Source organism: Triticum aestivum, chromosome 6A (genome assembly GCF_018294505.1).
Source record: "Triticum aestivum cultivar Chinese Spring chromosome 6A, IWGSC CS RefSeq v2.1, whole genome shotgun sequence".
NCBI lineage: Eukaryota > Viridiplantae > Streptophyta > Magnoliopsida > Poales > Poaceae > Triticum > Triticum aestivum.
In genome coordinates, this window is record NC_057809.1 from 538,381,061 (window position 1) to 538,401,072 (window position 20,012).

At 44.2% G+C, this 20,012-nt stretch overlaps 1 protein-coding gene across 3 annotated transcripts; it reads left to right on the top strand.

Moving 5' to 3' along the window:
* Positions 1 to 6,327: 6,327 nt before the first annotated feature.
* On the top strand, positions 6,328 to 14,585 carry LOC123128346 (probable beta-D-xylosidase 7). Of its 3 annotated transcripts, none has more exons than XM_044548324.1 (3): positions 6,328 to 6,815; positions 10,362 to 10,444; positions 13,572 to 14,585. In XM_044548324.1, the coding sequence occupies exons 1-3, from the start codon at positions 6,414 to 6,416 to the stop codon at positions 13,669 to 13,671; spliced, it is 585 nt and encodes a 194-aa protein (XP_044404259.1). In that variant the 5' UTR covers positions 6,328 to 6,413; the 3' UTR covers positions 13,672 to 14,585. The 3 variants fall into 3 exon arrangements, with proteins under 3 accessions (XP_044404259.1, XP_044404258.1, XP_044404257.1); XM_044548323.1 differs by lacking the exon at positions 13,572 to 14,585 and adding an exon at positions 10,517 to 10,748; XM_044548322.1 differs by lacking the exon at positions 13,572 to 14,585 and having other exon boundaries at positions 10,362 to 10,748.
* Positions 14,586 to 20,012: the final 5,427 nt, after the last annotated feature.

Consider the following 20,012-nt stretch of genomic DNA (forward strand, 5'->3'; position numbering starts at 1 on the left):
TATTCTCGTGAGCGCATACTCAGCAAGATCAAATAACAATCACCCAAGAAGATCCTAAAGGCTTTATTTGGCACAAACACTAAATAAAACATAAAAAACACAATCATAACAGAGGATGTATGATTAATTTATTACTAAATAGGAACAAAAAGCAAGGAATAAAAATAAAAATTGGGTTGCCTCCCAACAAGCACTATCGTTTGACGCCCCTAGCTAGGCATGATGATTTCAATGATGCTCACATAAAAGATAAGAATTGAAACATAAAGAGAGCATCATGAAGAATATGACTAGCACATTTAATTCTAACCCTCTTCCTATGCATAGGGATTTTGTGAGCAAACAACTTATGGGAACAATAATCAACTAGCATAGGAGGGCAAAACAAGCATAACTTCAAAACTTTAAGCACATAGAGAGGAAACTTGATATTATTGCAACTCCTACAAGCATATATTCCTCCCTCATAATAATTTTCAGTAGCATAATGAATGAATTCAACAATATAACTATCACATAAAGCATTCTTTTCATGATCTACAAGCATAGAATTTTTATTACTCTCCACATAAGCAAATTTCTTCTCATCAATAGTAGTGGGAGCAAACTCAACAAAATAACTATCATGTGAGGCATAAACCAATTAAAAATTAAAATCATGATGACAAGTTTCATGGTTATCATTATTCTTTATAGCATACATGTCATCACAATAATCATCATAGATAGCAACTTTGTTCTCATAATCAATTGGAACTTCTTCCGAAATAGTGGATTCATCACTAAATAAAGTCATGACCTCTCCAAATCCACTTTCATCAATATAATCATCATAAATAGGAGGCATGCTTTCATCATAATAAATTTGCTCATCAAAACTTGGGGGACAAAATATATCATCTTCATCAAACATAGCTTCCCCAAGCTTGTGGCTTTGCATATCATTAGCATCATGGATATTCAAGGAATTCATACTAACAACATTGCAATCATGCTCATCATTCAAATACTTAGTGCCAAACATTCTAATGCATTCTTCTTCTAGCACTTGAGCAGAATTATCAGAATCCTTATTTTCATGATAGATATTAAAAAGATGAAACATATGAGGTACCCTTAATTCCATATTATTATTCTTTGTAATTTTCTTTTATAAACTAAACTAGTGATAAAACAAGAAACTAAAATATCCGATTGCAAGATCTAAAGATATACCTTCAAGCGCTAACCTCCCCGGCAACGACGCCAGAAAAGAGCTTGATGTCTACTACACAACCTTCTTCTTGTAGACGTTGTTGGGCCTCCAAGTGCAGAGGTTTGTAGGACACTAGCAAATTTCCCTCAAGTGGATGACCTAAGGTTTATCAATCCGTGGGAGGCGTGGGATGAAGATGGTCTCTCTCAAGCAACCCTGCAACCAAATAACAAAGAGTATCTTGTGTCCCCACCACACCCAATACAACGGTAAATTGTATAGGTGCACTAGTTCGGCGAGGAGATGGTGATACAAGTGCAATATGGATAGTAGATATAGGTTTTTGTAATCTGAAAATATAAAAACATCAAGGTAACTAATGATAAAAGTGAGCATAAACGGTATTGCAATGCGTTGAAACAAGGTCTAGAGTTCATACTTTCACTAGTGCAAGTTCTCTCAACAATAATAATATAATTGGATCATATAACTATCCCTCAACATGCAACAAAGAGTCACTCCAAAGTCACTAATAGCGGAGAACATACGAAGAGATTATGGTAGGGTACAAAACCACCTCAAAGTTATCCTTTCTGATCGATCTATTCAAGAGTCCGTAGTAAAATAACATGAAGCTATTCTTTCCGTTTGATCTATCATAGAGTTCGTACTAGAATAACACCTTAAGACACAAATCAACCAAAACCCTAATGTCACCTAGATACTCCAATGTCACCTCAAGTATCCATGGGTATGATTATACGGTATGCATCACACAATCTCAGATTCATCTATTCAACCAACACAAAGAACTTCAAAGAGTGCCCCAAAGTTTCTACCGGAGAGTCAAGACGAAAATGTGTGCCAACCCCTATGCATAAGTTCACGAGGTCACGGAACTCGCAAGTTGATCACCAAAACATACATCAAGTGGATCACGTGATATCCCAATGTCACCACAGATAAGCACATGCAAGACATACATCAAGTGTTCTCAAATCCTTAAAGACTCAATCCGATAAGATAACTTCAAAGGAAAAACTCAATTCATCACAAGAGAGTAGAGGGGGAGAAACATCATAAGATCTAACTATAATAGCAAATCTCGCGATACATCAAGATCGTACCACCTCAAGAACACGAGAGAGAGAGAGATCAAACACATAGCTACTTGTACATACCCTCAGCCCCGAGGGAGAACTACTCCCTCCTCGTCATGGAGAGCACCGGGATGATGAAGATGGCCACCGGAGAGGGATTTCCCCCTCCGGCAGGGTGCCGGAACGGGTCTAGATTGGTTTTCGGTGGCTACGGAGGCTTCTGGAGGCGGAACTCCCGATCTATTCTGCTCCTCGATGTTTCTAGGGTATATGGATACATATAGGCAAAAGAAGTCGGCCAAGGGAGCCACGAGGGGCCCATGAGGTAGGGGGCGCGCCCAGGGGGCAGGGCACGCCCCCACCCTCGTGGTGGCCTCGAGACTTTTCTGGCCCAGCTCCTGTACTCCGTGGGCTTCTTCTGGTCCAAAAAATAAGTTCCGTGAAGTTTCAGGTCAATTGGATTCCGTTTGATTTTCCCTTTCTGCGATACTCTAAAACAAGGAAAAAAACAAAAACTGGCACTGGGCTCTAGGTTAATAGGTTAGTACCAAAAATCATATAAAATAGCATATAAATGCATATAAAACATCCAAGGTTGATAATATAATAGCGTGGAACAATCAAAAATTATAGATACGGTGGAGACATATCACCACCCACTTGGCCGACACTTCTTGGTCCTATATGAAGGAAATATGCTCTAGAGGCAATAATAAAGTTATTATTTATTTCCTTATTTCATGATAAATGTTTATTATTCATGCTAGTATTGTATTAACCGGAAATATAATACATGTGTGAATACATAGACAAACAGAGTGTCACTAGTATGCCTCTACTTGACTAGCTCGTTGATCAAAGATGGTTATGTTTCCTAACCATAGACATGAGTTGTCATTTGATAAACGGGATCACATCATTAGGAGAATGATGTGATTGACTTGACCCATTCCGTTAGCTTAGCACTTGATCATTTTAGTTTACTTTTATTGCTTTCTTCATGACTTATACATGTTCCTATGACTATGAGATTATGCAACTCCCGATTACCGGAGGAACACTTTATGTGCTACCAAATGTCACAACGTAACTGGGTGATTATAAAGGTGCTCTACAGGTGTCTCCGATGGTACTTGTTGAGTTGGCATAGATCGAGATTAGGATTTGTCACTCCGATTGTCGGAGAGGTATCTCTGGGCCCTCTCGGTAATGTACATCACTATAAGCCTTGCAAGCATTGTGACTAATGAGTTAGTTGCGGGATGATGCATTACGGAAACGAGTAAAGAGACTTGTCGGTAACGAGATTGAACTAGGTATGAGGATACCTACGATCGAATCTCGGGCAAGTAACATACCGATGACAAAGGGAACAATGTATGTTGTTATGCGGTTTGACCGATAAAAGATCTTCGTAGAATATGTCGGAGACCATATAAACATCCAGGTTCCGCTATTGATTATTGACCGGAGACGAGTCTTGGTCATGTCTACATAGTTCTCGAACCCGTAGGGTCCGCACGCTTAAAGTTCGGTGACGATCGGTATTATGAGTTTATGTGTTTTGATGTACCAAAGGTAGTTCGGAGTCCCGGATGTGATCACGGACATGACGACGAGTTTCAAAATGGTCGAGACATAAAGATTAATATATTGGACGGCTATATTCGGACACCGGGAGTGTTCCGGATGATTTCGAAGAAAACCAGAGTGCCGGAGGGGTTACCGGAACCCCCCGGGGAAGTATTGGGCCTTAGTGGGCCTGAGGGAAGAGAGAGGGCTGCAGCCCAGGAGGTGGCACGCCCCCTCCCATGGGGAGTCTGAATTGGACCAGGGGAGGGGGGTGCAGCCCCTCTTTCCCTCTCCCTCTCTTTCCTTTCCCCTTCCCTCTTCCTAGTTGGACTAGGAAAGGATGAATCCTCTTCCTGAAGAGGATTCCTCCTCTCCTTGGGGCGCACCAAGGCTGGCCGGCCTCCCCCTTGCTCCTTTATATACGGGGGCGGGGGGAGGGCACCCAAAGACACACAAGTTGATTGTTCCAAGCCATGTGCGGTGCCCCCCTCCACCATAATCCACCTCGATCATATCGTAGCGGTGCTTAGGCGAAGCCCTGTGTAGGTAGCAACATCATCACCGTCATCACGCCGTCGTGTTGACGGAACTCTCCCGTGAAGCTCTGCTAGATCGGAGTTTGTGGGACGTCATCGAGCTGAACGTCTGCTAAACTCGGAGGTGACGTGCATTCGGTACTTAGATCGGTCGGATCGTGAAGACGTTCGACTACATCAACCGCGTTCTCATAACGCTTCCGCTTACGGTCTACGAGGGTACGTGGACGATACTCTCCCCTCTCCTTGCTATGCATCACCATGATCTTGCGTGTGTGTAGGAAAATTTTGAAATTACTACGTTCCCCAACACTATATAGATAGATCAATCTTGTAATGTTCTTTCTAGTTAAAATTTGGTCATCATGGTAACTTCGTGCACTTTGTTTGTGTCCAACGACCAGGCCAAGGCCACTTTTGGACCCAACTTTACTATCTCTTTGAGACATTTGATCTTCATCTATGTTCGCAAATATTTAGGTATCTTCTATCACATTCTTTGTTGTTCCCTGTGTGGTTAGGTTGATCGTTTCTATGGTGTCAGGAGATCTTGTCCAATCGCAAGCTCATGATGAGGACAACACTACCATGGATACAAGCACAACCTCCACTTCCTCCACATTTGATCATCAGTGGTCAAGAAATGTGATATGCTTTGGTGTTGCACAAGAAGTTCTCCCACGTCACTTTGGACCCTAGAGAAGTGAGAGATCAAGTTCCACATGCCTTGAACTCAATTTTTAACTGCTAAAACAACATTGACTTCAAATGTTGATAACTTGGACCACTGGTTTAAAACTAAGCAGTCACATAGTTTGGCTAGATTCCATACAATAGGGAGCCCTCCCTGGCCGCATTGATTGAACAAATGCTTGTGACAGTCTGCGCACGAGAAGGAGCTCTCACCCCCGGGGCTACACTGTTTGTGCTGAAACAGACAAAAAAATGTTACCCATACACACCTCGGCTAAACATATTCCACGCCACAAGCTCGATGGCGGGATCATGCCACAGAGCTAGCAGCGGATCATCTTAATCCTGAGTGGTGTTCATTCGGCCTTCGTGGTGCATCTCCTAGCAATGTATATTTTTAAATGGATGAGATTTATACATATATACACCCTTTCTAAAGATCTTTAAAGATCTGTCGTTGCTAAACTAAAAATAGTAAAAGAGAAAACATGACAAGCCTTGGTAAAACATGAACATGCGTGCGGATAGGATGAATCGAGTAGCAACATTATGACACTTGGATGTATAGTATCATCTTAAAGAAATGTACACATACGGATATTACTTATTAGCAACTAGATAATACCCCGCGCACTGCGGCGGGAATTCAATATACTTTCATGATAATTGATTATTTGACCATGATATTTTAAACAATAATATGAAAACTAAAGCTAAGAACATATATATTTTCTTGTATTTAATTACCAATGAGGTGGATCTTTTTTCATGCATGTTTGCATTTTTTTTGAACATCGGTACAAACACAAACGCTCATATATGCATGTTTGCATATTCATGCATGTCTGCACGATGAGATGTCATACACACATGTTGAGAAAAATATGTTTGCATATTGAGGCGTATCTTTTGCATGCATGTTTGTATGATGAGATGTCGTATATGTATGTTGAGAGAAATATGTTAATAAAGCTAACTATATAGATATAAAATATTATTAAAATTAAATAATACTCCATCCGTCCGAAAAAATTTGTCCCTCAAATAAATGTATCTAACACCAAGTTAGTGCTAGATACATTCATTTGAGGAACAAGTTTGAAACAATTTTTTTGGCACGGAGGGAGTACAAGCGAAGCCAATCATACTTCACTCCCGTGAGCCCATACAGCCATACTACTATACTGCATGTGGCATGTGCCCGGCGCCCTTCGCTTCATATATACCCGGACACAGCCAAGCCAGCCAGCCCCAGCCAGCCCGCCTCGCTCGCGCAAGTGAGTGACACTCGTGACAGTTCGCACGCGCGCTAGAGCCATGGGACGTCGCACTCACGTCGTCCTCGCCGCCGCGGCGCCAGCGCTGCTGCTCCTCCTCCTCCGGCTGCACGTGGCCGCGGCCGCCGACCCGCCCTTCTCCTGCGGCGCGCCGTCGAGCGCCGCGTTCTGCGACCGGAGGCTGCCGATCTCGCAGCGGGCGGGGGACCTGGTGTCGAGGCTCACGCTTGAGGAGAAGATCTCGCAGCTCGGCGACGAGTCCCCGGCCGTGGACCGGCTGGGCGTGCCGGCGTACAAGTGGTGGTCGGAGGCGCTGCACGGCGTCGCCAATGCCGGCCGCGGCGTCCACCTCGACGGCCCGCTCCGCGCCGCCACCAGCTTCCCGCAGGTCATCCTCACCGCCGCGTCCTTCAACCCGCATCTCTGGTACCGCATCGGCCAGGTACGTACCCAACACACACGTGCTCGTGCAGTTCTCGCTGCTTCATTTTTTACCTCGTCACTCTGCCTTTGAGGTCCATTTACGACCGAGCATTGTGGTGTACTCTCGGTCAAAGGATCTAACACCATCAGAAACACAAAGGAAGATGGCGATAACAATGCCGATGATCAAAGAACACGAGTGTGGTTTTCTGCAAAAAAAAAAAACTACTTTTGGGCCTAATTTCTGTTCAGAGGGTCATCGGGCACGAGGTTGCCCGCAAACCGGTAAACTATCACCAACCGGGCATGTCACTTTTTGATTTTTGAGCACCTTCCTACCAACTGGTACGAACGTGGTAGGTGCATGCAGCTTTTGGGCTTTGTCAAAACTCGAAAGTGTGTGACCTACCTGTAATTCTATGGTGGTATATGCATTGTTTCCTTCCACTGAGCTTCTAGAAGGAGGAGTACCACAATGCACACAAACAACACCCTCATGTGATTGGTATATCGTAAAAAGATCGAGACACTCATAGTGCTTGCAATGTATCTTACCGCGGTTCCAGGGACTAAGTGGTCACCACATGTCTATGCTATGTTATTAAGCTCGCGGTCATTGTTACTGCTCGTTGATGATGTCCCGTCCCTAATGACAATTTGTACCGTGCCGCGTGAGGGGAGGGGGGGCTCTTGTGTCGTCCGTGCACAGCCAAGTGGGTGGCTTCCTTCTCCGCTCCAATGGAAGCCCACATTTTCTACCTAAAAGTGTCGCCCGGTCGCCTTCATGTAGGTTATTCGTACCATGATGCAATATGTAACCTCAAACTGATATCAGTTGTCAAATTTTATGTGATTAGATCGTTCCAAAAAGTAGATATAGAAGATATTTGTTAACGAGCTTCGACGGTCATGCCTACATCCCTAAGGCATGCCTATTTGTGCTTCTCACCATGTAGTAAACTGAAACTGTACATGCCGACAACAAGCCCGATATCAGACATATCTCAACTATTGTGTTATGGCCGGTTCGGCCACCCCTACCACGGGCGACCGTTTCCTTTACTTTGGGATCTTCTGTCTTGTAAGTTGTAACAACTTATTCGAGTCTATTTTGGCTCATCCGGTTTACACGTGCTCGACTCAAAAACCTAACTCTCCTCATACTCCAATCGTAACGGCAGCCCTATGCGCACATTCGACGCCAACTCCATAAGATGTGCTCGCGGCGGTCGTGCCCAAGACCACCATCGACGCGCAAGAAGGAGCACTCGCCACCATGTGGGTGCCGGAACTGTTACAAAAAATGCTACCTACACACATGTCACCTGAATCTTCATGGTGAATCTCCCGACGTTGTACATTTTTAAATGACTAAGATTTCTAAATATTTTTATTCAGAGCTAAAGATTTCGAGATATTTGGCACAGTTAGAATGGTAAAAAAAACGTATTTTTATTGCATATTCGGAAATATTTAACAATTAATAACTAGCATGAAATCCCTGTGTCAACAGAGAAATTAACTTCCTGCATGGAGCCGCTGTACATGTACTCCCTCCGTTTTTATTTACTCCGCATATTAGCTTTGGTCAAAGTCAAACTTTATAAACTTTGACAAAGTTTGTAGACAAAATTATTAACATATACAATAAGAAATCAACACCATTAGATTCATTATCAAATGTACTTCCACATAGTATAAATTTGTTATGGTAAATATTTATATTTTCTTCTATAAACTTGGTCAAACTTTAGAAAGTTTGACTTCAGTCAACTCTAATATGCGAAGTAAATAAAAACGGAGGGAGTAGATAAAAGTGGAAACAAAATAGTACTACTAATTAATTAGCAATCTCATAAATTTGTGTGTGTTTTAATGACATTATAATTTATTTCCTTTCCCGTAGAAGTGTAAGATCTCTTGTGTAGGCCTATACATTTTTATTGAGTGAAATATCTTTGACAGATCTCCGAAGAGGTACACTAGCCACCGGATTGATTTTTTTTATGAGCAACTTAAAATGACTCAAAATATTTGACACACATGCATCTCACCTGAATCTTCGTGGTGCATCTCCTAGCGGTGTAAACTTTTAACAGTCTTGCTAAGTATTAGTCGACTGAAACTTCATTAAGTCTCAGTCGATGCTATATCTGTAGAATCTTACATTAAGATCCGTGTAAAAGAAAATCAGTTTTTTCTTGCATGTCATGTCATTTGACTGAGACTTGGTTAAATCTCAATCCACTGAGACCTAGTCACACCTAACTTTAAAATGACCAATTTTTAAATATTTCTGTTACGTTCAAATATTTCCATTAAGGTTTTGCAAAATTTGACGCGGCTAAAAATAGTAAAAGCGTAGTATCACGGCGTCATAAGAACTCCACCCGTACGAGCCCATGCTCCCCTGTGTCGCGCCGCGCCCTCTGCTTCATATATAGTGCCCCTCGGCCCCCGGCCATAGCCAAGCCAGCCAGCCCGCCTCACCCGCGCATTAGAGCCATGGGACGCCGAGCACACGCCGTTCCGGCGGCCGCGGCGGCAGCGCTGCTGCTCGCCCTCCTCCATCTGCACGCGGCCGCGGCCGCCGACCCGCCCTTCTCCTGCGGCGCGGCGTCGGCCGCGCCGTACTGCGACCGGAAGCTGCCGGTCGAGCGGCGGGCGGCGGACCTGGTGTCGAGGCTGTCGCTGGAGGAGAAGATCTCGCAGCTGGGCGACGAGTCGCCGGCGGTGGCCCGGCTGGGCGTGCCGGCGTACAAGTGGTGGTCGGAGGCGCTGCACGGGGTGGCGTGGAGCAAGGGCATATGAACAAATTTCTAGTTTGATGAACATTTTTTAAATTCTATGAAGAATTTTTGAATTTGATGCATTTTTTGAATTTGTGAACATTTTTAATCTGATGAACAAAATAATGTTCGTGAATTCTAAAATAAATTCGCAAAGAAAGTGAAAAATGAAAGGATAAAAGAGAGGGGAAAATAGAAAACAAAACAAACAGGAAAAAAAGGAAAAGATAGTCTAGGACAAAAAAGAAAAAAAAGGTTTAGGGAAGGTTCTAGAACCTTCACAAAACCGGGCGAGAATGCATGTAAAAGTCTCGGAAAAACTGGGCCGGGCCGTTGTGCGAACGATTCAGGGTGGGGGTTACGCGATAGGGCGCAAGACTCGCCAAATAGGAGCCGCCTTTTTTAGGGGGTTGTTCTGTGGATCGGAACTCGTAGCAAAGACATGCGTCAAGGGGGAAATGACCCGTCGGCCGCCCATGAGTTGGATGCGCGAGTACTCTGGATGCGCCGTTGGAGCTAGCGGTCTTGGCCTGGCCCTTTTTGTGCTAGAACCTTACTATTCGGTTTTGGGTTCTGGTCCTGTTGGTTTTGGCTTTTGCGTGGTTACCCTAGGTTATAGAGCAAAACAATATTATTATTTTAGCAAAGTACAAGATTTTGAAATTTCCTGAGGAGATAGCAAGGTTTTAAACACTTTTTGCCTGGTTTCTCATGGAAGCACGGGTTGTACTTCTCACATAAGCACTTATCATGGAAGCACAATTTTTTTCGTCTAGGTTTTTCCTTCATGGACGCGGGATGGATGGCAAGGCGCGACGGACGGAAGCACGGGTGTGCTTCTCATGTGCCATCATCAAAAGTACAATTTTTTCCTTCTAGGTTTATTTAATATTCATTTTGTGGTTTTTCCTGACTTTGTATTTTTTTTTAGAAAAATCAGTTTTTCATGGAAAAAATTCGTTGAAACCCGTTTTGAAGATCTCGGCGCAAGGAATCCAACGGTGATACCAGCTCGGTATTTGAACGCATGGTTCAAGAGATAATTCTTTTTTTGTATAAACATATCTACGAAAAAAAGAAAAGTCCTAGTTTATGAGAAGTGGCGCATTAGAGCGATCTTTGGAAGGGTTAACCCTTAACTAGTGAAACTTGTTTTTTCGTTTTTTGTTGTATTCTTTACAGGTTTTCATGTTTTTAACATTCATTTTTTAAATCCCAAATCTAAAAAAATTGATTTTTAAAAATAGTTTTGCATTTATAAATTTTTCACAATTTCAAAAAGTGTCTGCACTTTTCTAATTAAGATTAGTTTTTTTGAAAAAACTGCATTTTCAAAAAAAAACTCAAATTTTAAATTTGTTCACTTTGTGAAATAAATAAGATTTTTTTTCCTTTTTGAGAATAAAAATGGGGAAAGGCTCGATTGGGAACCGAAATGGCTTCACACACGACACGATTGGATGATCTGCGAACAACACACAGTGTGCATGCATCAGCTAACAGGAAAACCAACTGCCTCCTGCATGTACGTGCGCTACTGATGCTGCCACATGGGATCGTGCGCACGTCGGATGCAATTTCGTCGTGTGTATAGCATCACTCATTGAGAATTGGTAAAGCAGAAAGAAAAACGTACGCTAGATTGTTCCCTCGCACAGGAAAGTGACACAGTGAGCTGGGCCATTAGCAGCCGCTCCGTGCGTGACACAATCAGAGCATGGCCAACGACTAGCTTGAGAGGTGATGCTCCGCAGGCCACCTAGGTTCGGATGCCACCGTGGCAATGAACTGACAGCCTCAAGGTGGCAGGTGCTGCCTGCAGAGGAGGCTGGTGCTTCGATGAAAAGCAGAGTAGGAAAAAGAGAAGAGAGAAAGAAAGAGAGAAAAGGGTGCGGCGAGTTGGGACGAAGACATCAAATAGTGACTCATGCAGGGACCTCTGAGGCAACGCGTGGGTTGGGTGATAGTTAATGGCCCTGTTTGGATCCCTAAATTAGAGTTAGTTTTAGTTAGTTGGAGCTCAAATGACCTAAAACTATTCAAAAATGATGGGTTAGTTTGGGTTAGTTGGATCTAACCCATCCAAAAAACTAGCTCACACTAGAGGGGCTTATTTGGGTTAGTTCTCCTAGGCCCACTAGAAAAATAGTAAAAAAAAGTTACCCCTTCCATCCAAACAGGGTTCAAAATAGTCAAATGATTGAGAAAGAATATTTATTATCAATCTAACCCTACCATCCAAACGGCTTTTTGGTTAGAGTTAGTTCAGGGTTAAAATCTAATTCTAACTTCTAACTGAGTTAAGAGTATCCGAACAAGGCCAATATCAGCGATGGCCCTAGCCCTCCTATCCGATGTGTATGTACAGGAGCAGCACCTTCCTGCTGCCTCCATTGTACATGCTCTTAGGAGCTCCCAGCGGGACAACTGTGCAGACCTCATTGCTCATGTCATGTGTTCACTACTCAGTTCTGAAAAAACAATGTCATGTCGTACCCAGTAGACCGTCATTTGCAGCTGCTAAACTCCACGCAGATGGATCGAACCACGTGCTCCCGTCCCGGCAAACGTGAATCATGCGCCCCGGATCAACAGTGTCGTGACAGCTAGTTTAGTATCCCATGCTTGCATATCTGTGGAACAACCCGATTTATATACTCGCAGACCTAACTACGTATAGCAGCTAGAGGTAGTACTTCGTGTCAAGCATGGCGGCTTATTCCCGAAATTTTTTAAAGGGATAACGTACACCTAGAGTACCAAGGGCATTTCCCTTGTCCAGTAGAACCAGCTAGGCCCGGTTGCATACTGCAATCATGTCATGTGGGAGAAGATTTCATGGTTTCTGTAAACCAACCAGTGGCAAGGGCTAGACGAGTACCCATGGAAACAGAATAGTTCTACAGCCTGGAAAAATTTTGCCCCTCAAAAACCCACGGACGCGCCTGGTCTGCTTTGACTCTTTATTTTTTCGTTTACACAATTATGATCTTTACTTTTTCTTTATATGTCCGGTCACATGCATGTGATTGGTAAAGAAGAAGAAAGAAAGAAAAAGGAAATAATAATAAAAGAAAAAGATGCTCTATGGGCCCAATCCTATGTGGCAGACGCAGGACCATTGACCGGACAAGGAAAATATCTGGTGCACCGGAGCTTGTGGTGCTACCGGTGCACCGAACTCACATTGTGTTTTTAAAGTATTTAAAAAAATCTGAAATAATTAGCACACTCACACAACATCAATGTAGATTCTTACAAAAATTCAAGTCAAAATTCTAAACATAACTCAAAAAACAAAAATGACAAATTCAACACTGAATAGTACATAACATAACTTGGGCTTCAAATTTGGCCCATTATCACGCTGATGTCAAATTTGTCATTTTTGTATCTCAAAAAATATTTCAAATTTCTATACAAATTTTTGAAACATCATAGATTGACGTTGCGTTAACGTGATAGATTTTTTTCAGATTTTTTAAAACATTCTTTGGCATCCGGTGCACCGGTAGCACCACATGTGCGGTGTACCGGATACATTCCCTGACCGGACAACCCGTGCATTTAAGGAGGCTTTGAGGGGTCCGGTTGGGTCTACTTTTTGCTTATCTCTACTGTCCGGTCAGTGGTCCCCGCGCCCGCCCGGTCAATTTGAGGAGTCCGACTGTAGATGCTCTTATACATGCATCTCCCCTCCTCTCAATCGTAGCCGCTACCAAAGCCCTCTCCATGTCATCGCCTTGATCCTCCTCCTCTCCCCCGTTCGGCGGTCTCATCGATGACAAGATGAGTTCGAAGTCATCTCTTTTTTTTCTTCAGTTTCACTAGGTTTGTGTTCTCTTTAGGTTTTGAATTTTTTTAGCATCGGCGAGATGGCACCGGCGACACACATTGAAATAAGGCATTTTCAATAGCCATCTCTTTCATTTGTTTCTTCAAATTTACTAGGTTTGTGTTCTCTTTATGTTTTGATTTTCTGATAGCATCTGCGAGATGACGGCGGTGATGCACATTGAAATAAGGCCTTTTCTATATCTTCCTACCTCGATGACGTTCGATCTGACACGGATGAAGGGCGTGTGAAGTATCTTGGTGTGGTGACTTCAGCATCTTCTTTTGATTTGTTCGGTCATGTTTCTCCAATCCTTTGGACTTAAGAGTTGTTCCCGTCTGTTGCGGAGGGTGATGGCCCAAGCGATGTTTCTTCAATAATTTCTAGTTCAAGCGGTTAGGGTGTTTGCAGGTGTCTTTTTTTCTCCGATGTCAGTTTATTGAAATTTTCAATCTCCACCGGTTGGCGTACTACCGAAGGAAGAAGATGACCGACATGATTTTTGATGTAAATTTGTTTTCTATCTGTCATTTTGTATCCAATTGTCTTCTTATTTTACTAGTTATTGTTTTTCTTGAAAATTAACAAATCTAAGATACTTTTAGGTATTTTTTGACAAATAACCTAGCCACAAGGGCCAACAAACTAGTAAAAATAATAAGATTGTAAAGGAGATATACGATCTTGTCCTTGATGATGTTGATTCCTAAGCTAACGCCCCGTTTGGAATTGCTCTGCTCCGCAACTCCGCTCCCGGAGCGGGCGGAGCTGTAGTTAAAAATCAGGTAGCTGCACTTTCCTTTCTCCACAGATTCCACGAGTGGGTGGGTTGCCGAACAGGGCCTAAGTTAGAACTGAGCTTCGTCTGTAGAAAATTTTGTCATGTTTGCTAGCTAATATCTGGAATAAATTCCAATTTTATCCCCAATTTTCAGATTTCTGGCACAATGTGCTCCATTTAACACATTTTTTACTTAATTTAAACAAACAGTTGCCACTTTCTACCCTTTTCTGCCATTCTGACTAGTTGGGCCTGTTGGGGAACGTAGTAATAATTCACAATTTTCCTACGTGTCACCAAGATCAATCTAGAAGATGCTAGCAACGAGAGAGAGTGTGTGCATCTTCATACCCTTGAAGATCGCTAAGCGGAAGCATTACAAGAATGCGGTTGATGGAGTCGTACTCACGGCGATTCAAATCACGGAAGATCCGATCTAGCGCCGAACGAACGGCGCCTCCGCGTTCAACACACGTACAACCCGGGGACGTCTCCTCCTTCTTGACCCAGCAAGGGGAGAGGAGAAGTTGAGGGAGAACTCCGGTAGCACGACGACGTGATGGCAGTGGAGCTCGTGGTTCTCCGGCAGAGCTTCGCTAAGCACTACGGAGGAAGAAGAGGTGTTCGAGGGGGGAGGGCTGCACCAGGGGAAGGGTTGCGGATGCCCTCCCCCCCACTATTTATAGGGGGAAGGGAAGAGGGGGCCGGCCCATCTAGATTCATCTAGAGGGGGCGGCGGCCAGGAGGGGGAAACTTGCCCCCCAAGCAGGTGGGAGGCGCCCCCTCCCCCTAGGGTTTCCAACCCTAGGCACCTTGGGCCCTTGGGGGGGGGGCGCACCAGCCTACCAGGGGGATGGTTCCCTCCCATATTCAGCCCATTAAGTCCTCTGGGGTAGGTGGCCCCACCTGGTGGAACCCGGACACCTTTTGGTGGTCCCGGTACAATACCGATAACCCATGAAACCATTCTGGCGACTGAAACTGGACTTCCCATATATAAATCTTCACCTCCGAACCATTCCGGAACTCCTCGTGACGTTCGGGATCTCATCCGGGACTCCAAACAACCTTCGGTAACCACATACAATTTCCCATAACAACTCTAGCGTCACCGAACCTTAAGTGTGTAGACCCTGCGGGTTCGGGAACCATGCAGACATGGCCGAGACATCTCTCCGGCCAATAATTAAAGGAAATATGCCCTAGGGGCAATAGTAAAGTTGTTATTTATATTTCCTTATATCATGATAGATGTTTATTATTCATGCTAGAATTGTATTAACCGGAAACTTGGTACATGTGTGAATACATAGACAAACAGAGTGTCACTAGTATGCCTCTACTTTACTAGCTCGTTAATCAAAGATGGTTAAGTTTCCTAGCCATAGACATGAGTTGTCATTTTATGAACAGGATCACATCATTAGAGATTATGTGATTGACTTTACCCATCCATTAGCTTAGCACTATGATCGTTTAGTTTATTTCTATTGCTTTCTTCATAACTTATACATGTTACTATGACTATGAGATTATGCAACTCCCGAATACCGGAGGAACACTTAGTGTGCTATAAAACGTCACAACGTAACCGGGTGATTATAAAGATGCTCTACAGGTGTCTCGGATGGTGTTTGTTGAGTTGGCATAGATCGAGATTAGGATTTGTCACTCCGATTGTCGGAGAGGTATCTCTGGACCCTCTCGGTAATGCACATCACTATAAGCCTTGCAAGCAATGTGACAAAAGAGTTAGTTACAGGATGATGCATTACGGAACGAGTAAAGAGACTTGCCGGTAACGAGATTGAACTAGGTATGAGGATACCGATGATCGAATCTCGGGCAAGTAACATACCGATGACAAAGGGAACAACGTATGTTGTTATGCGATTTGACCGATAAAGATCTTCATAGAATATGTAGGAACTAATATGAGCATCCAGGTTCCGATATTGGTTATTGACCGAAAGTGAGTCTCGGTCATGTCTACATAGTTCTCGAATCCGTAGGGTCCGCACGCTTAACGTTCGATGACGATCGGTATTATGAGTTTATGTGTTTTGATGTAGCGAAGGTAGTTTGGAGTCCCGGATATGATGAATGACATGACGAGGAGTCTCAAAATGGCCAATACATTAAGATTGATATATTGGAAGGTTATGTTTGGACAACGGAAAGGTTTTGGATGAGTTTGGGCATATATCGGAGTACCGGGGGGTTACCGGAACCCCTTGGGGGCTAAATGGGCCTACATGGGCTTTAGTGGGAGAGAGAGAGGAGGCGACCAAGAGGTGGGGGCGCGCCCCCCAAGCCCAATCTGAATTGGGAGGGGGCCATGAAGGAAATAAAGCTATTATTTATTTCCTTATATCATGATAAATGTTTATTATTCATGCTAGAATTGTATTAACCGGAAACATAATACATGTGTGAATACATAGACAAACAGAGTGTCACTAGTATGCCTCTACTTGACTAGCTCGTTGATCAAAGATGGTTATGTTTCCTAACCATAGACATCAGTTGTCATTTGATTAACGAGATCACATCATTAGGAGAATGATGTGATTGACATGACCCATTCCATTAGCTTAGCACCCGATCGTTTAGTATGTTGCTATTGCTTTCTTCATGACTTATACATGTTCCTATGACTATGAGATTATGCAACTCCCGTTTGCCGGAGGAACACTTTGTGTGCTACCAAACGTCACAACGTAACTGGGTGATTATAAAGGAGCTCTACAGGTGTCTCCAAAGGTACATGTTGGGTTGGCGTATTTCGAGATTAGGATTTGTCACTCCGATTGTCGGAGAGGTATCTCTGGGCCCTCTCGGTAATGCACATCACATAAGCCTTGCAAGCATTGCAACTAATGAGTTAGTTGCGAGATGATGTATTACAGAACGAGTAAAGAGACTTGCCAGTAACGAGATTGAACTAGGTATTAAGATACCAATGATCGAATCTCGGGCAAGTAACATACCGATGACAAAGGGAACAAAGTATGTTGTTATGCGGTCTGACCGATAAAAGATCTTCGTAGAATATGTGGGAGCCAATATGAGCATCCAGGTTCCGCTATTGGTTATTGACCGGAGACGTGTCTCGGTCATGTCTACATAGTTCTCGAACCCGTAGGGTCCGCACGCTTAAGGTTTCGATGACAGTTATATTATGAGTTTATGAGTTTCGATATATCGAAGGAGTTCGGAGTCCCGGATGAGATCGGGGACATGACGAGGAGTCTCAAAATGGTCGAGACATAAAGATTTATATATTGGACGGCTATATTCAGACACCGGAAGTGTTCCGGAGAAGTTTCGGATAAAACTGGAGTACCGGGGGGTTACCGGAACCCCCCGGGGGTTAATGGGCCTCATGGGCCCAAAGCGGAGAAGAGGAGGGGCGGCCAGGGCAGGCCGCGCGCCCCCTCCCCATCTAGTCCGAATTGGACAAGGAGGGGGGGCGGCGCCCCCCCTTTCCTTCCTCTCCTCTCTCCCTTCCTTCCCCCTCTCCTAGTTGGACAAGGAAAAGGAGGGAGTCCTACTCCCGGTAGGAGTAGGACTCCTCCCTGGCGCGCCTCCTCCTGACCAGCCGCCCCTTCCTCTTGCTCCTTTATATACGGGGGCAAGGGGGCACCTCTATACACACAAGTTGATCTTCGTGATCGTTCTCTTAGCCGTGTGTGGTGCCCCCTCCACCATAATCCTCGATAACATTGTAGCGGTGCTTAGGCGAAGCCCTGCGACGGTAGAACATCAAGATCGTCACCATGCCGTCGTGCTGGCGGAACTCTTCCCGACACTTTGCTGGATCGGAGTCCGGAGATCGTCATCGAGCTGAACGTGTGCTAGAACTCGAAGGTGTCGTAGTTTCGGTGCTTGATCGGTCGGGCCGTGAAGACGTACGACTACATCAACCGCATTGTGCTAACGCTTCCGCTATCGCTCTACGAGGGTACGTAGACAACACTCTCCCCTCTCGTTGCTATGCATCACCATGATCTTGCGTGTGCGTAGGAAAATTTTGAAATTACTATGTTCCCCAACAGGCCAGCCCCTCTTTCCTTCCTCTCCTCTTCCCCTTCCTTCCTCATCCTATTAGGACTAGGAAAGGGGGGAAACCTACTCCTAGTAGGAGTAGGAATCCCCCTTGGGGCGCACCATGATGGGCCGGCCGGCCCCGTCATCCCCTCCTTTATATACCGGGGAGGGGGCACCCCATAGGCACACAAGTTGATTTCTTAGCCGTGTGTGGTGCCCCCCTCCATAGATTTCCACCTCGGTCATATTGTCGTAGTGCTTAGGTGAAGCCATGCGTCGGTAACTTCATCATCACCATCAACACGCCGTCGTGCTGACGAAACTCTCCCTTGGCCTCAGCTGGATCTAGAGTTCAAGGGATGTCACCGAGCTGAACGTGTGTAGATCGTGGAGGTGCCGTGTGTTCGGTACTTGATCGGTTAGATCGCGAAGACGTTTGACTACATCAACCGCGTTACTCAACGCTTGCACTTTCGGTCCACGAGGGTACGTAGACACACTCTACCCTCTCGTTGCTATGCATCTCCTAGATAGATCTTGCGTGATCATAGGAAAATTTGAGAAATACTGCGTTCCCCAACAGTGGCATCCGAGCCAGGTTTATGCGTAGATGTTATATGCACGAGTAGAACACAAAGGAGTTTTGGGCGTGGGTATATACATATTGCTTGCCGTCACTAGTTGTTTCTTGATTCGGCGGTATTGTTGGACGAAGTGGCCCGGACCGACATTACATGACCGCGTTCATGAGATTGGTTCTACCGACGTGCTTTGCACACAGGTGGCTGGCGAGTGTCAGTTTCTCCAACTTTAGTTGAATTGGATTCAATGAACATAGTTCTTTCTAAAGATCAAAAAGCAATCACTATACCGCGTTGTGGTTTTGATGCGTAGGTAAGAACGGTTCTTGCTTGAAGCCCGTAGCAGCCACGTAAAACTTGCAACAACAAAGTAGAGGACGTCTAACTTGTTTTTGCAGGGCATATTGTGATGTGATATGGTCAAGACATGATGAGATATAAATTGTTGTATGAGATGATCATGTTTTGTTAAAGTTATCGGCAACTGGAAGGAGTCTTATGGTTGTCTCTTTATTGCATAAGATGCAAGCGCCATATAATTACTTTACTTTATCGCTATGCGATAGTAATAATTGCAAAAGCAATAGTTGGCAGGACAACCATGTGACGACACGTTGATAAAGATCAAGATGATGGAGATCATGGTGTCATGCCGGTGACGATGGAGATCATGACAGTACTTTGGAGATGGAGATCAAAGGCACACGAAGATGATGGCCATATCATGTCACATATTTTGATTGCATGTGATGTTTATCTTTTATGCATATTATTTTGCTTAGTACGACGGTAGCATTATGAGATGATCCATTACTAAAATTTCAAGGTATAAGTGTTCTCCCTAAGTATGCACCGTTGCGACAGTTCTTCGTGCTGAGACACCACGTGATGATCGGGTGTGATAAGCTCTACGTTCACATACAACGGGTGCAAGCCAGTTTTGCACATGCAGAATACTCGGGTTAAACTTAACGAGCCTAGCATATGCTGATATGGCCTCGGAACACCGAGACCGAAAGGTCGAGCATGAATCATATAGTAGATATGATCAACATAGTGATGTTCACCATTGAAAACTACTCCGTCTCACGTGATGATCGGATATGGTTTAGTTGATATGGATCACGTGATCACTTAGATGATTAAAAGGATGTCTATCTAAGTGGGAGTTCTTAAGTAA

Bases quoted from the DNA above. Each gene is read 5' to 3' on its own strand.
- LOC123128346 (XM_044548322.1), top strand. From the start codon at position 6,414: ATGGGACGTCGCACTCACGTCGTCCTCGCCGCCGCGGCGCCAGCGCTG. The intron at 6,816-10,361 runs GTACGTACCCAA...TTTTTCGTCTAG, and splicing joins TCTGGTACCGCATCGGCCAG to GTTTTTCCTTCATGGACGCG.